Here is a 16,423-nt window from a genome sequence, read left to right on the forward strand (position 1 = left end):
AGTTGTTCCTTTGACCACGTGGGTAAGAAGGCAGCATGAATTGATTAAACATTTACTATGTTTCCTCTTTGGGATACAAAAGTGAATAAAATGTTACCCATGCTTTCAAGAAACTTTCAAGTCTAGTGGGCAAACAGTGTTCTAGTTATCATTGCTGTGTAAGAAACCACCCCAGAATTTAGTGGCATAAAGCAGCAACTTTGTTATGCTCACAGATTCTGTGGCTCAGGAATTTGAAAGGCCATGGCAAGGATGGTTTGTTTTAGCCCCACTATGTCTAGGGACTCAGCTAAGAAACCTCAAATGGCCAGGAGTGACTAGAGATTTGAGAACCAGAATCATCTGGGGACTTGCTCACTGCCCAGCCCGGTAACTAGGCAGGTATGAGTCAGACTGGATGCAGCTGGGGCTATGGACCAGAAGCATGTGGCCTCTTCGTGTGCCCTGTGCTTCCCCACAGCATGCCAGCCTCAGGGGGTCGGACTTCGTACACAGCAGCTTAGATGCTGTAGACATGAATGTCCCTCCGAGGGCAGGTCAAAAGCTGCATTGCCTTTTCCGACCCAGTCTTAGAAGTCACACAGCATCATTTCCTCCACATTCTTTTGCTCAGAGCAGTCCAAGTCCTCTGAGACACCAGATCTTATGTCCCCCTCATAAGCTCTCCCTCTAGGTGGGAAGAGTGTCAAAGGATTTGCGGCCATTTTTAAAAACCACCAAAAAATGAGAAAGCACTGAAGCATCTTTCTGGTTTTACAGGTTTGGAAACTCAGAGCCAAGAGGACGAGGGTTTCACCAGCTAAGGCCTCATTACTTATTATTAAACACATAATTTGAGTGCCAACGATGTACTGGGCAGGTGTGGACCCAGCTTCCAGGGATGCTTGCCAAGTCCTTCGTGGGGGGTGGCAGGCCCAGACAGACCCACTAAGAAGCCCTTTGGTCTAACGGTTGCAGGCGCCACCAGCCCTTCCCCTGGCGATGGGTCACCCGTGGACATGCGCAGAGGGCAGGGCAGGGCAGGGGGATGCTGGCCTCTTCCGCATCAGAACAACCTCGTGGCAAAGGCTGGCATATCGCATTCCGAGTCTGCTCCGTTTTCATCTCTAATCCTCATTTATTCAGTAAAACTCATTGACTTCTACTCTGTGCCAAGCCTGAGAGCTGGCAGTCAGAGCCATGAATAAATAGAATGAAGGCCTTGCCCTGGGTGAAGGATTTCCCCAGGCCTCTCTGCCAGAAAGGCCGCCGGTGGGGCTGCGAGGTTCCAGGGAACGGGGTCAAGGGATTTTTCAACTTCTCTCGAATCTCCACGCCCAGAGCCAACTGGAGAGGAATTGGTCACGCAACTTAGCAATTTAACCAGGTTAAACTCAGCAGAACAGAAATCAGCTGAGTGTGAAGTTGGAAGGCAAGCAGCTTACATTTAAAAAACCCAAGAAATATTGCAAGGCAGACTAATAGCAATTGGGAATATCACTAGACAGACTCATTAAGCAAGAAAGTTTCTGTGAAAATAACAAAATCATAGCACCCAGGACACCCCGGCATGAGATTAAAAGCTGAAAGAAGGTTTAAGCTTCATATTATTAAACTGCATTATGACAGTTTAGTGAGAGAGAGCTTACAGCCATCGGGGTCGATGGTGGCCCTGTTATGGGAATCTGACTGCGTCCTTGAAATTCAGAGCAGTTTGAAAGAATGAAACTGTCAGAATATCCCTCCCGTGTGGGGCAGCGGAGGGGAGAGCGGGAGACTGGGGAGAGGCCCGTGGGGAGGACTGGAGGCGGGGAGGGCTGGTTGGAGGAGCGTGTCTGACAAGAAGACACTTCCCTGAAGCCTGTCCGGGAGCTGAGGGCCAGGGTGGTGATTTGGGGAAGAGGGTGGGGCCCGCGTGGTAAGCGCTCAGCAAATGCTAACTCGTGTTTATTGCCACGCACTGGCCCATCTTGCCAGTGTGGGTTGCTGGGTGGCGAATCTCAATGACTCTGGGCCAGCCGGATTCTGAGCTTGCTTTCTCCCCAGTTGGATCCCAGAGCCACCAGGAAACCAGCTGAAGTCAGAGAACAGGGTGATGCCTGGGAATCAGCAAAAGCCCCGTCGGGCGAATGAGCCGATGTCCCTTCCACAATGTCTCTTTGATCCATGGCGACAGGAGACGAGAACAAGCTCCTGCAGGGAGGTGTAGCAGGCGTCGTGCTCTGTGCTGGCAGCGCTGGGGAGGGCGCGAAGCCCAGGCTGCCCGGGCGTAGCAAATCCCACTCATGGGCTGGGCCTCTGGCTCTGGAGCTCGGCGTCAGGGGCCAGGAAGCGTGGCAGGCGCTGCCCAGGTGTTCGTTGCTCCGTCCACTTGTTAGTAGAGCACTCTGGCTGGCGAGGTTCCAAAATACCCTCTAGCCACTCAACTCTTGGAAAGCGGTGGATCTGGGCTTCAGCACGGGCTCTGCAAGGCCAAGATCCGGTGGTCTTTCCTCCCCGACTCTTCTCATTCCTGAATCTCACGCGGCCCCAGGATCAGGCTGGCGGGCAGTCACAGCTCTCCCCCGGTGCTTTCCAGCCCGAGAAGACTTGTCCCCCTTCAGGCCTGGTGCCATGTGTCGGCTCGTATCCCTACATTTCTAGGGACCTCATCCTTCACTAGCCAAGAAGCGAGTTTTCCAACCCACTTCCTTCTCTCCATCCCCTCATCTTCCTGTTGGAACCAGGCCTTCTCTGTCACCTGACATCTGGGTGGGAGTTAGAACTCCCAAAGATATTCCGTTCCTCCAGTCAGTTCCATCCCCTTGCCAGAGAACGTGCTTCCCCAAATTCAACGTGCGTAAGAACCACCTGGAGAACTTGTGAAAGCACTTGAGTCCCGGTTCCTAACCCCAGACGTTTGGATCAGTAGGTCTCAGATGGGCCTTTGAATCTAACGAGCTACCAGGCGATGCTGATTCCCTCTTGTCTGCAGACCACAGTTTTAGTAGCACTGTTCTTAAATTCATAATGACCCTGTATCTCTTTTGAGAGCCTGCTCTCTCCTTTAATGGTTCCATATTACCCTCAAGATAAAATCTAAGCACTTCGGTATTCGCATAAAGGTTTCCATGACCTGACTTCAAAGCGGGGTTGCCACACACTGTCGCATAGTTTGTGCACGGTTAAAACACGGCACCAAAGGGTCGAGAGCAGCTAACACCGGGCTGTGTCTGTCAGGAGGAATACGACTAGGCATGAGAAAGGCATATCTTTTTCTTCTCACAGAGGTGCCCTGAGCGCGCCGAAGTGCGGGGGACTGCATTTGAGGGGGGACTCTATCTGCCAGGAAAGGCGCCTTTTTCTATTTTGTACAAAGGTGTTACAGAAGCTACTAGTCACTCTGCCCAAGAATCGCGTGGGCCTCCTCTTCCTCCACTCTCTGTCGCCCATCGCTTCCTGTCACCCTTCTCCTACCTCCCTCCCTCACCTTCACACACTGGGTGGGGAAAGACTTCCTGGCCCCAGAAGCCTTCTCTAGCCTATGCTCCCGAGATGCACCTTTCCTTCCTTCAGAGCAGTCATCTTGATGTGCGTTCACTGCTCATTCCCGTGGTCACCCCGACGCCCTCACTGGACTGTAAGTCTCTGGTGGCTCCTCAGTGCTGAGCACAGAGCCAAGTCAAGAGCTCAGCGAGTATCTGTTATAGATTCTACTCCGCAGCCACGAGGACCTCACAAGTGCCTAAACCCAGCCTGCCATTTTTTTGTTGTTGTTTCCTAAATGTTTTATTTTGAAATAATTCTAAATTTACAGAAAAGTTGTGAAAAATAATACAGAGAGTTCTCTAGCCTTCACACAACTTCAAATGCTAACATTTTACACAACCACGGTAGATTTGTCAAAACTGAGAATCTACATCTAAATTACAACTGACGAAACTCCAGAATTTTTTTTTTTTTTTTGATTTCCTAACTTTTTCTGCAGGTGTTTTTGTTTTTGTTTTTGTTTTTTAAATTTTCTTCTTTCTAGTTTCCTGCATAGAATTTAGGTGTCATGTTTCCTGATGCGCCTTCAATCTATGACAGTTTCACAGTGTTTCCTAGTCTTTGTGACCTTTACATTTTTTTTAAGAGTGCTGACCAGTCCTCCGTCTGGGCTTATCTGATGTTTTCTCATTAATGGACTGAGATTCTAGAGAAAAATACCACAGAGGGTATGTGCCCTTCTTGCCACAGCATACCTGGTGGCATTGATCTCAGTATGACTTGTCACTGGCAATGTTGACCTTGATGACTTGATGTCTGCCAGGTCTCTGCACTTTAAAAGCTATTATGTTCCCCTTTTCATTCCAAGTGAGTCACAGGTCCAGCTCACACTCTAGGAGAGAGCAATTAGGCTCTGCTTTCTGGAGGGATGGATGTCAAAGAACTTGGGGCTTTATGGTAAAACCACAACAGTAGCTAGTAAATGCAGGGGAAATAATGTTTTGCAAATATTCTGTTTCTCCTTAGTTTTACCCACCAACTTCAGCATTCATCAGTGAATCCTGCCTGAGCCATTATCGCTGCGGTGTTCCACAGATAAGCTTCTAGTACCTTCCAGCAGGCCACTTTTAGGATAGCTTTCCTTGGCACATGCTTCATTTCAGAGTTCTTTATGCTTTAGAGCCCAGCTCCAGCATTCTCTGCCCTGACTGCCCAATCAAATCTCCTGGAGAACTTTAAAAAATTTCTCATGGCCATTTGTACCCAGAGTGCTTGATTCAGTTAGACTGGGATGGGGTTCAGGCACTGGTACTTTTTAAAAGATCCTTGGGGCATTCTATGCCCTGGAGTCCAGGCCAAGGACCACTGACCCAGCCCAACAGTCTGGCAGCTTCTTTGGGAAGCTGTCCTCACTCTCTCTGGCAGAACCAGTTACGCCCAGATCAGTGTTCCCGAAGAACTTGGTTCCCTGCGATAACCATCAAGGCTCTGTTTGCTCCCAAAGTCAGGAACTGGGTTTTCTTCCGCAGTGTTTCCCCAGAGCAGAGTCTAGCCCGAAGTGGGTTTTTGGTGAGCATTTGGTGACAGAGAGAATGATTCCATCGCAATAGAAGCAAAAGCACGAGCTCTCTGTGCACACAAGTGGCCAGTCCCTGCTGCACCCTCTCACTGGCTCAGAAGTGCCGTAAGCACCAGGGACGTCAGTGCACGTGTCAGTCATAATCGTTTTTTCTACTGTCGTTGCAATCCTCAGCTCTCTAGGAAAGTCAAGGGCTCCGTGGCCGAGAAGTCACTGGCACGTGCTTAGCCTCCATGCCTGCATGCTCGCTGTTCTTCAGGAGTGTGTTCCCATGTTATTTTTGAAATGCCGGGAAACTAGAGTCCACACTATACTTCCAATAGGAGGAGATTGCCTTGAACCTGGTCTCCTTTTGTACATGTGCTTTGGAGGCCACCAAGATGGCAAAGCCCATGCCTGTAAAGACTTGGATAGTGAGAGTAAATATTTTAAACAGCTGTTTTGAGTTTGAGGAAATATTAAATGAATTTAACTCTTTATTCAATGAACTGAGAACGTTGGTCTATTTTACCTGTAATCTTGTTAGAACTTTACTATATCGAGACTTCGAGAATATGAGCTGGAAGCCATTTGGAGAGAGTCAGGAGCAGATGAGATGGGTAACTTAGGGTGCTGACTCCCAAAGGGTTTAGGATGAAGACACCAGGAGTATAACAGCAGGAGGGAAACGTGCTAAGCTACAGAAGATGCTTCTGGAGCATCAAGCTGTAGTGACCCAGTTTATGCCGTCACCACTGACAACTGATGCTATTATGGGTTTCTTCAATATGAGGTCATCTATTTGGGAGTGAGCTCTTTGAACAGCCCTGAGGCCCTTCTAGAGTATGCCTGCATATTCGAAGAGACTTATCCAAGTTCTTGTCACATCCTCGCACTCACTGTGGTGAAGCCGAGAAGGCAGAGAGAACTTCATGAGCTGTGAGCAAGCACCTGTTCTTGTAGGATGCGCCCTAATCACACATATAGCTGCCCTCACCCCTGCTCACCTTTGAGCATGTTGTCTCTCTTGGCCTCATTTTCCTCAGCTGAGGAATGGGAATAACCATAAAGAACCCGTAGCATTTTTTGAGGATTATATGCGGGGATATTTTGTAAGCCCCCTCTCACAGTGCCTGGCATAGAGTGAATGCTCCAGAATAGTGTGTTTGTCATGATTGTGTCTTCCGACCACGTGTTTCTGTGTCCTGGCCACTTCCCTCATCTTGCTTTATCTTATATCCTCCCTTAACCCCCATGCACCATCTCATGCTCAGGACCCAAATCTTGCCAGCTGCTCTGTCTGAACTTGGAAATGCTGGGTCTTCCCCCTGTACCAAGCCCAGTGCCTAGAGCACAGCAAGGCTCAACCTATGCATATTTAAGAAACAGACAAGTTCTTTGGGATGGGGCTCTTCAAGGGAAATCGTTTCCTGATCTCTTTGCCTCTCTTGCCCCCTCCTCTTCAGCCCAGGGTAGAAGGCCGCTTGTTCTTTGCAATATGGACCTTGGTCCATTGCAGCTGAAGCCCTGATGCAAAGGCTTAAATAGCTCATGGACCCCCTGAAGCCTTACTCCTGAACAAAGTGGTTGCCTTCCAGGAGTATAAAAGTTGAAGGTCATTCTGTAACACAAACCAAGACAGAAACTGCAATTAAAATTATTATTTAACCCTTGAAGAACCTGAGGCTCAGAGAGGTTAAGCAAATTGCTTAAACCACACAGCTAGTTTGATCATTTGCTTGTACATGAAAAAGAAAGAAAGGTTGGAACAAAAACCACATAAGAACCTTGCCCTCTTGAAGCTTAAATGGGGTCAGAAAACTCTTTCTATTCAGGGCCGGAGAATAAACATTTTAAACTCTATGGGGCACAGGGTCTCTATCACAAGTACCTAATTCTGCTGTAGTACTGTATGAGCAGCCACAGACACTACGTAAGTGAATAGTGTGGTTGTGTTCCAGTAAAGTTTTATTTACAAAAACAGATGATGGGCTGAATTTGGCTTTTAGGCTTTACTTTTTAAACCCCTGGGCTGGTGGAAGAGGGACTCATTAATGAAAAAATCACATGGCTAAATGTAAACTTGGTGGTTCCAAGAAGAGAGATGTGATTTGGAAACGAAATAGGAGGATGTGGGAGTCAGAGAAGGTGCTTATGAAAAGTGTCATTTTAAGTGCAGACTAAGGATGAGGAGTTTAAACTAGGTGAAGGGGAGACATGGAAAAGAAAAAATGTTCTGAGCTGACAGAATAGCTCATGCAAAGGGCCTGTGACTGAAAGGACCGTGGCTCTTTTTAGACACTGAAATAAAGCCTAGAAGGAGGGCAAGAAAGGCCAGCTCGTGCAGTGAGATCAAATAAGAATGTGATCTTAATCCCAAGAGCTGTGGGGAACCAGTCTCTTTGGATTCTAGGGTGCGATGCCATCGGATTCTCATTGTGAAGTCCTCACTCTGGCTTCTGGCTGGAGCTTCCACTGACAGCAACCGGAAGAGACAAGGTGGTCTCTCGATCACTTCGTCAGAGCCACAGCCCGGTCCCTGGAGCCCAAGGGGGACACGCAGCTCGGCACCATTCCCCCGCTTTGCTATCCTACCTAACACATCGGCCTCTTTTTCCACTTCCAAAGATTCACGTTGCGTTATGCGTTTTATGGCCACTGCTCCGTCCCATTCCATTTTCCTTACCTTCCTTCTTCCCCTCTCTGGCACACTCTCCCACACGTTGCAAGTTAGTAAAACTTGCGAGTTAAATTTTTCAAAGAATGTTTCTGACAAAGCAGTGGGGATTAGATTTGGTGAAGCCCTTCATAAAAAATTGAAGACACGCTATATTAACATACATTGATTTATTCATAGTGTTTCATTACAAGTAAGTGAGGATCCTGTAATACCAGGAAAGGTTAGGAGAGCAGGGGAGCACGGTATATTATACTGACAGCTCGGTGGAAATTGAGTTGCTTCTGGATTGAATTTGGAGTGCAGAAAAGGAATTGGCTAGTAAATAAGGCATGAGTTTTACCTCCTAGTGCCTGTATATCAACGCAGTTGCCACCAGTTCAGGCAGGGGCACTGGGGATGAATTTCAAAAGGATGCATATGCATGCCTTCTCCACTGGTGGACAGCCATTAGCGGCCATAGGCCAAGCTCTTTGAACATGTCCCTTCTTCTGTCACTAGGTAAATCTGAATGCTCAGCTCTCCCATTTGCTCACCACTCTCCAGGCACATTGGTTGTTTCTCAGCTCTGACAAGGCTTTTCCCAGCCCGGGCCTTTGCCCAGGCAGTCCCCTCTACCCAGAAGCTGGAAAGTTCTTTGCTCATTCCGAATCCCTTATCATCCTTGAATATTAGTTCAGTTCTCCCCTGAGATACCTCCATGAGCACTTTGTCTTAGTTGGGCGTTTCTCAGAAGCAGACCCCAAGATAAAGTTTCGAATACGAGCAGATTATTAAGGAGTTTAGAAAACACTAGGGAATCGGGAAGAGAACGGAAGGTAGGTAATGGTGAGTGTGTTTTCCAGCCAGCTGCCTCTAGAGGCAAGGAAGTCCCATCCTGGGAAATGTATGCGTCAACTCCCATAGGTCCAGTCACTGGGGGTATTAATTACCGAGCACTTTCTGCCAGCGCCCATGCGAAAAGCCCTCAAGCAACAAGAGGCAGGTGTTTGCAGACTTGTCTTAGAGAACAGCTGGGGTAGACAGGAGTAACCAGAGGAAATGCTGTGACCAGTCCCACCAGGGACCAGCGGGAAAGGTGCCCCTGCCCAAGCCGTGTTTGTGAAATACCCACATCCTTAAGCTCCATGCAGTTCTTATCCCGGACTCACTCTGCTCGGGGCAAAGTCTGGCCTCTGACATGTGGCATTAATTGCTACAGTGCCGCTGCTTAATATAGGAAAGAGAAGTTACCTCTTTCTCTAAAACGTGTGATGCCCTTGCCGGGAACAGCAACCTGCTTACTTTTTTAAGTAAAGTTTCTGTGTTCCCTTTTTTTTTTTTTTGGCCCGGGTTTGGCCTTCCTGTTGAACATGGGACATTCTTGGTAGAGGACAAAGTGATACAAGACACCTGCAGAGCTGACTTCCCTTTCTCTAGAAGACACTTGAGGACAGGGCTTAACTTGTATTCATTTGGGGGGGCCCCAGCAGCACACAGCGCAGATTCTAGAGCACAAGAGTGAAAGTTTGTCCATCACAGAGCAGTGACCAACCTTGAGACTGCATGATCTACAGCTACGTGTGACAGCCTGCATGACTCTCACAAGCGTAATGTTGAGCAAAAGCAGCCGACGCAAAAGAACATGACCTGGGTGACTCTATATAAAGTTCAAAACCAGGCAAAACTAGTTCAAGCTGTTAGCAGTCAGGATGAAAGTACCCTTGCCAGGGGAGGCGGATAAGGATGGGCAGGGGCGTCGGGGGAAGATTTGGGATCTGGTAATGTTCTCTCTCTTGATTGAGCGCTAGTTATATGGCTGTGTCCAGGTAGTAAGAATTCATTGAGCCGTATAGTTTCCTGTTTGCGTATTATACTTAATAAAACTTTTTTTTTTTTTAGTGGAACAAACTAGGTAAAACAGATAAATGAGAAAGCCTGTGTTTGCCACTTTAACAACTGTTTGATTTAGAAACGTGGTACTCAGAGAGTAAACCGTTGGAGGCTGGTGCCAGAATGCCAACTGTTTTGTTATTTTCACAGCAGGATAAGTGCAGAAATTGAGAGGGCGCACCCAGAAGCTTCTACAGTGCCTCGACATCACTGTAACACCTGAGTGCATTGGTCAGTGGACGCGTCTCCTTGCACGAAGTGTAGACTGATTTAGTTATTGCCTAATTCACATGAGGTGGTCTCTGGAGAATTAGGGTCTGCAGTGGATTGGGAAACCCCAAACGGGGCCTTTATCATAGATATTTTGAAAAGCGCTGATTTAATGAAAGTCGTTTCCAGTTGAGCCTCAGTTTATCCATCATTAAAATGAGGATAAATATCCCGATGCCCCCAAACACGATAATGCACGAGGAAGCAGCAGGCAGCACCATGTGGAGCGGCAGGGTCGATGAGCGGCATTTCTAACTCGCCTTCCAAAGGATGCTGATCGGTCTGCTACTCTTCATCACTGCCGTATACAGCCGCCCTGTCCACGGTGGTGGCCGCTAGCCACACGGGGCTGCTGCACATTTGAAATGTGGCTAGTCCCAGGGAGGATGTACCGTAAGGACAAACTACATACTAGATGTCTAAACTTATAGAAGTATGAATCTAAAATATCTCATTAACTTTTAACTTTGATTATAGGTTGAAATAACATCTTGCATCTATCGACTTCAACAAGATATATTATTTAAATTAATTTTACTTTCGTTTTTCGTTTTCTTTTGATGCGAGCCCTAGAAAACTGAAAAGCATGCACGTGGCTCGCGTTGTTTTTATCGGACGGCGGAGCTCCAGGGCGTCGGCCATGGAGTATTAGGAGGCTGGGATGACCTGTCGGGTGGACGGCAGCGGCAGAGCCTGCTGACCAAGCTCGCGTGCCCTCTCCCTGCCTCCCCGAAGTGTCTTCCAGAAAATCTCCATCCAGCTTGAGGTATTTATTGGTTTGTTTGCTGGCTTGTCGTGCAGATCAACTATAAGGCTGTTGGCTCGCTGGACCCGAGTGCCGACCTCTCCAGCCAGAGGGGAAAAGTGTTCAAGCTCCGGAATGAAACCCACCACCTCTTTGTGGGTCTGTACCCAGGGACCACCTACTCCTTCACCATCAAGGCCAGCACAGCAAAGGGCTTTGGGCCCCCCGTCACCACTAGGATCGCCACCAAAATTTCAGGTAACTTTCTTAGAAAGGGAGAAGGAAGAAGATTATTGCTTTCCCCTCCTCCCATCTCTTATTTTCCTGTCAGTGAAAAAGGTCAGAGCCAACTGACACTGTGTGATATGGGAGCGGTCAGGACCGTGCGGTCCCTCATGCGTTAACCATTGTTGTCTCGTGGAGAAATCCAATCTGCAAACTTCCCAAAGTGTAAAAAATATATTAATTAGACTAGACCAGAGGGAATGCTGAGCAATTCGCCAAATGATGTACCACACAGTTGCACTAAACAATATGTTTTTAAAAAATATATACAATTTGGTTTGTAAAAATGTGATTTATTTTCAGGAATATTCCTTTTGAACCAGGGCGACATTAAATAGGATCGAAGTAGAATTACCTCAGAATTACCTCAGAGCCCTTTTTGCAAAATACGTTTTCTTTTTTTCAGAATCCCGACGCAGTTCTGGCCTGCATACACGCGTATTTCGCATACACTGACCCATGGTGTTTCCGTAGCTTACTGTTTTCCCTATCTTTATACCATCAACATTTTCCATGTTGCCACGTTGCTTTCATTACAATGTTCTGTCAAGTGGATGGACGTAATTTAATTAAACATTCCCCTGTGGTTGGATATATTTGGTGCTTCCATGATTTTATACAATAACGCTTCAATAAACATGTTACAGAATAAAGTCCAATTTGTTAGTTCGGATTATAACTTTAGGATTAAATTCCAGGAATTGAAATGCTGAATTAAAAGGGACGTGGATTTTAATAGCTCTTAATACAAATGGCTGAATTACCTTCCCGACGGATTAAATTTAGTCACATTCTTATCAGTTGGGGATGAGAAAGGGAGGGTCTCAGATGAGGGGGGGAAAAAAAAGATAATAGGAATTACTTCATCACTGCTGTAATTTACATTTTAAATGTGTTTATCAGGGTTGACTGCTTTCACATCTTTGTTAACTTATTTTTCCTGCATTTATCTGTTTATTTGGCGTGGAACTTTCTGGTTCATGGAGGTTACTGGCTATATCACAGCAGCCTCTGTCCAGATGCTTCTGCACTTTGAAGGAACCCATAGGCAGGCTGGACGTCAGGGCTGACTTGGCCGAAACCACAGGGGTGCCATGTGATGATCAGCTAACCCTTTCCCTAATGTGCCCAGTGTCCTTGGGGACGGCATCAAGGAAAGGCGGTGAGCGTAGTTCAGGACCTGCGCTGAGCTCCATCCTCTCTCTGTTCTCTGCCCAGCTCCGTCGATGCCCGAATATGACACAGACACCCCACTGAACGAAACGGACACGACCATCACGGTGATGCTGAAGCCCGCTCAGTCCCGGGGAGCCCCTGTCAGGTGAGGAGGGTTCTTCACCCGGAGTTTGCGGTTTTCCTTCTCTGCGCCATGCACATCTCCCATTGAGTCATGCCGCTATTGGTGCCCATAGGCAGGACTGGCCAGGAGCAAGGTATCCTGGAGGAAAAGGGTCAGCAGCCAAGCCCAGTTCAAAAGGGGTCACTGAGCCAGGATCCTCTCTCTGTACAAGGGGGGTGTTAGGCCTGGTTCAGAGGGAGCGTGCTCATGGGGACCTAAGGAGGGCTGGGAGAGGACGTCCTGAAAGGCATCTGTGGTAAATTTATTTAGTGGACTGGAGGCCTGGAAACACACAGTCTCCTGCCCAGATCACCTTTCCATGTCTGATTGCCATTAACAGACAGATGGACAGACTTGCTGAATTCTTTAAAAAAAAAAAACCTGCTCGGAAATTATGACTGGAACAAGACCTCTGGGCTGGTCCAGGTAAGGGCTTCAGTGTGCTAGAGTCCCACAGAGGGACTTGTGGTCAAAGCCATTCTGCTGATTTTCACAAGAGACTGCTGGGGATTGATCAGGAGCATACTTACAGCCCAGGCAATGAAAGCATCTGAGTAGCTGAGCTGCCCCAGTGCGAGTTCATGGCTCATGGCTATCAGGAAGGTGGGCATCTCTTTTAAACAAGCTACACTTCACAGAGGACAGCAGCTCCTATGTTGACTGCTGGCTTTGCTCGGAGATCAAGGGACTATCGTCTCTTGAAATCAAGCAGAGCGTTGGGTGAAAGAGTTTTCACAGTGGCTCAGTTCAGCTCAACAAGCATTCATTGAGTACCTTCTACGCCTGGAATTAGGAAGGGCACAGGGGATAAATAGGATTTATTTTTTTTATCGAATATGTATTTAATCATTATTGAATATTTACTCACTCTGTATCAGGCACTGTTTAACTCAGGTTCTAAAGAAAGTCAAACTCTAGAGCTGGAGAGACAGAAACGCGAAAACATAATTACAATACGGTGCATGTTTATGGAAACAGGCAGAGGTCGTTATGAGAGCTCAGAGGGGAGAACGCCCAGAGGAGGAGACGCTGAGCTATATCTTAAATATTGTATCAGATTTCACCAAAGTGGTACCAGGGTCCAGCACAGCATGAGCAAAGGCATGGAGGGAAGAAGCAACCTGCCCTCCTGGGGGCAACCGGGAGCAGCTGTGTTTGCTTTAGCACAAAGATGAAGGCGGCATTAGTGGGAAAAGAATGGGGGCCATGTTTGAGATGCTCAGGCTTGTTTGAGGGGCCATGAGGGGCCACTGGACAGCCACATGCAGTGTCACTTTTATGATACTGGAGACTGGGAGGTCAGTTAGGATGAAGGCTATTGAAATGATCTAGTTATCTATTCTCCGAACTGGATCCAACGCTACTCAGAAATTATAGGCAGTGGAGCAGATAAAATCAACTGCCAGCAATTGGAAAGTTCCCCTCAATTCTGCAGACTTTGAACAATGTTCTATTCTAAGTCAGGTGAATCGTCAGGCCTTGCAACAGGTGTGCATAGTATTTGCGAGGCACCTGAACGAAGAACTTTTCTCTTATATTCTACACGTGGGTTATTCCAGGACTGTCCTCGCTGTAATGGGCCAAAGCAGATGAGGTCTCTTGCATCAAGTAGTTACTGAATTACTGCTTTTATTCCTGTGCAACAATGTCATTTAATTCTCTCTATACACCGAGATATTATTATCTTAATTGTCGAATGAAGAAACTGAGGCTCAGAAATTCCCAAGAGCATGCAAGCAATAAGTAGGAAAGCTGAAGATTGATGTGGGTCCTCCAGGTGCCAAATCACGTGTTCCGTTTTGGCCACCGATGCCTTCCTCCCTTTCACAGCTCTTGCCTGTTTCACACAGCAGCGTTGGTCATGTTTCAAAAGCTTAGGAAGCGTTCCAGATGGCAACGCATGGCCCAAAAGAGAGAAACAGCTTACCCGATATGGTACGACAAGTTAGCAGCTGACCCAGGATCATAGGCTAGATCTTATCCAAAGCCCATGACCTTTATAAAGGAGACCCGGGAATCCCTTTTATTACTGCAAGCCTACAAAACGACTGGCGAATGGACCTGATCGGCCGTTGTCCACTGTGTGGCACCCTGGTGAGGGTGGATTCAGTCCAGCTCCCTACAGTCTTCTGGCTGCTGTGTGGGGCAAAGGAAAGGACGTGAGTTTGGTGGCAATGAACCTGGGTTCAAATCCTGCTCTAACACTGCCGTGTGACCTTAGACAAGATGCTTAACCTCTCTGAACCTCAGTTTTCCTTATATGGAAAGGACGGATGGTAGCTATTTCACAGATGCCAAATGAAATATAGATGTGAGCCAAAGCCAGGCAGACTGTCAGAGAGTTCCTTCGTTAGCTTTGCTTCTTCTCTGTGGAACTTAGGAAGTTCTGTTCAAAACAGTTTTTGAAAATCTGTCCTACTACAGGGTCACAGTGTTGCCTGCTTCCTTCTGACGCAAATTTCCAAAGATTTTCGAGACCCTGATCCCATGGTCAGGAGGGAAATGCTTTGCTTTTTCCTTAAGATCCCTTAACATCTTTCCAGCACTGTTTCAGAAAAAAAAAATGTCATTTTTTAAACTATATTGGGAAACAAGCAGTCTGGGTCCTGCCCAGTGGCAGCATAAAGTTAATTTTTGTACAGAGGACCAGGGACCTAACCTCAAAATGAGTCAGATTATATAACTATGAACCTCTGGAAATGCTTCAAAGCCAGCTGAATGCAGATGGGAGTAATTACCACCATGTTTTATTGGGTAACTACTATGTTTCAAGAATTTAACCTTAACTAACCTATAAGGATTTGTATTATCTTTCTGTTAAAAATGAGGAAACTCATTTTGATAAAGCTCAATCACAGAGCCTGTAAGTGATGAAGCCAGAACTTATACCCAGGCCTCTCTGACTCCAGAGACCAGCAAGGGGGTTCTCTGAGCAGCCCAGACCTATGTTCTTGGGCACACTTTTCCAGTTCCTACAAAGAAAAGCCCTTTACACTTTCTCTCTGAGCCTACATACCCATAGTTTGCATATCTGTTTAATAAGCTCATACATCCTAAGACTACAGTACAGTAAATGAGGAGATGGGAATGGAAATACTCCAGTAGCAGTGAAAAATGACAGTTGGCAGGGAGCAAAAAACAGGACAACCCTACAAAAGCGACACAGAGACTCAAGAAATAAGGAGATCCATATGCTACAGTTCGTGCAGTCACTCACGGCCGTGGTTGTTCATTTATCATTGCCGGCTCACCCCAAAAAACGTAGCATTACGTTCCATATCTTCAAGGTAAAAGGGGCTGCTAGCTTCCATTTAATGGGCAAGGACTTGCTGTGTGCCTGTCACTGTAGATAAACTGTCTATATCCTCACAACATTGCAATAATAGTCACCCCATTTTGCAGATGTGGAAACTGAGACAAACAGACGCTGCGTGAGTTGACCCAAGCCACGAAACAATGCAGGCAGAACTTAAACCCAATTCAGCTGACCCTAAGCCAACACTCATTCCATTAAACCACACCATCTCCCTAGAAGAAAGTTGTGCATGATACATTTTGGTGACATTTCCATGGGAAAATAAAATAAAATAAATGTCACTGCTCAAAGGGGCAATGCTTGGTGTCTGGAAATGTCTGGTTGTTTTTCTTCTCCAAGCTCTGCATCACTGAGGGTGGGTATGCACTCAGTTTCTAGTATTATTTTCAGACTATTGCTTGGACATTCACCAAGATGGAAAAAGAACTAATCAATGCTACTTAGCAAGACTTCCAGGACAATTTGCAATGGCAGCAGTGGCGATGTCGCAACAGATTTCAGGTCTCTTAATTCTTTTCACCTTGAACTAGGGCACTAGGATGCCCATATGGGAAGCAGATGACCAACTGGTCATTCAACAATTATTTATTGAGCACTTGCTATGTCCCAGGAACCGAGCTAAGCAGAATATAGGAGAAAACAAGATAGACGCATACCTGTCCTCTTGAGGCTTATCATCCCCTGAGTGTGCCTGTGAGTGGGGCAGGGAGGTGGGGCATCAAGCAAGTACGCAAGCACACAAGATCATGAAACTGGCGAAACAAGATAATATGAAGCCGGTAGGGACCGTATCTGTATTGACTGAGAGAAAGAGTAGACTGGCTGGAGAGATGAGCACACGTGGACCAGTGTGGAGTCCTGCAGGCTGACGGGAGCAGGGGCTCTGAGGAAACAACACAGGCCCATTGTGACCA

At 47.0% G+C, this 16,423-nt stretch overlaps 1 protein-coding gene across 18 annotated transcripts in view; it reads left to right on the forward strand.

The window, feature by feature from the left end:
* Positions 1-16,423, forward strand: part of PTPRT (protein tyrosine phosphatase receptor type T) — a 918,720-nt gene that overhangs the window by 680,431 nt on the left and 221,866 nt on the right. For all 18 annotated transcript variants that reach the window (XM_016155891.2, XM_016155890.2, XM_016155892.2 and 15 more), the window contains exons 10-11: positions 10,626-10,827; positions 12,073-12,175. In XM_016155891.2, the coding sequence (XP_016011377.1) occupies positions 10,626-10,827; positions 12,073-12,175 (305 nt within the window). The remainder of the gene's footprint in view (positions 1-10,625; positions 10,828-12,072; positions 12,176-16,423) is intronic.

This window comes from Rousettus aegyptiacus, unplaced genomic scaffold (genome assembly GCF_014176215.1).
Source record: "Rousettus aegyptiacus isolate mRouAeg1 unplaced genomic scaffold, mRouAeg1.p scaffold_m13_p_12, whole genome shotgun sequence".
In the NCBI taxonomy this organism is placed as follows: Eukaryota; Metazoa; Chordata; class Mammalia; order Chiroptera; family Pteropodidae; genus Rousettus; species Rousettus aegyptiacus.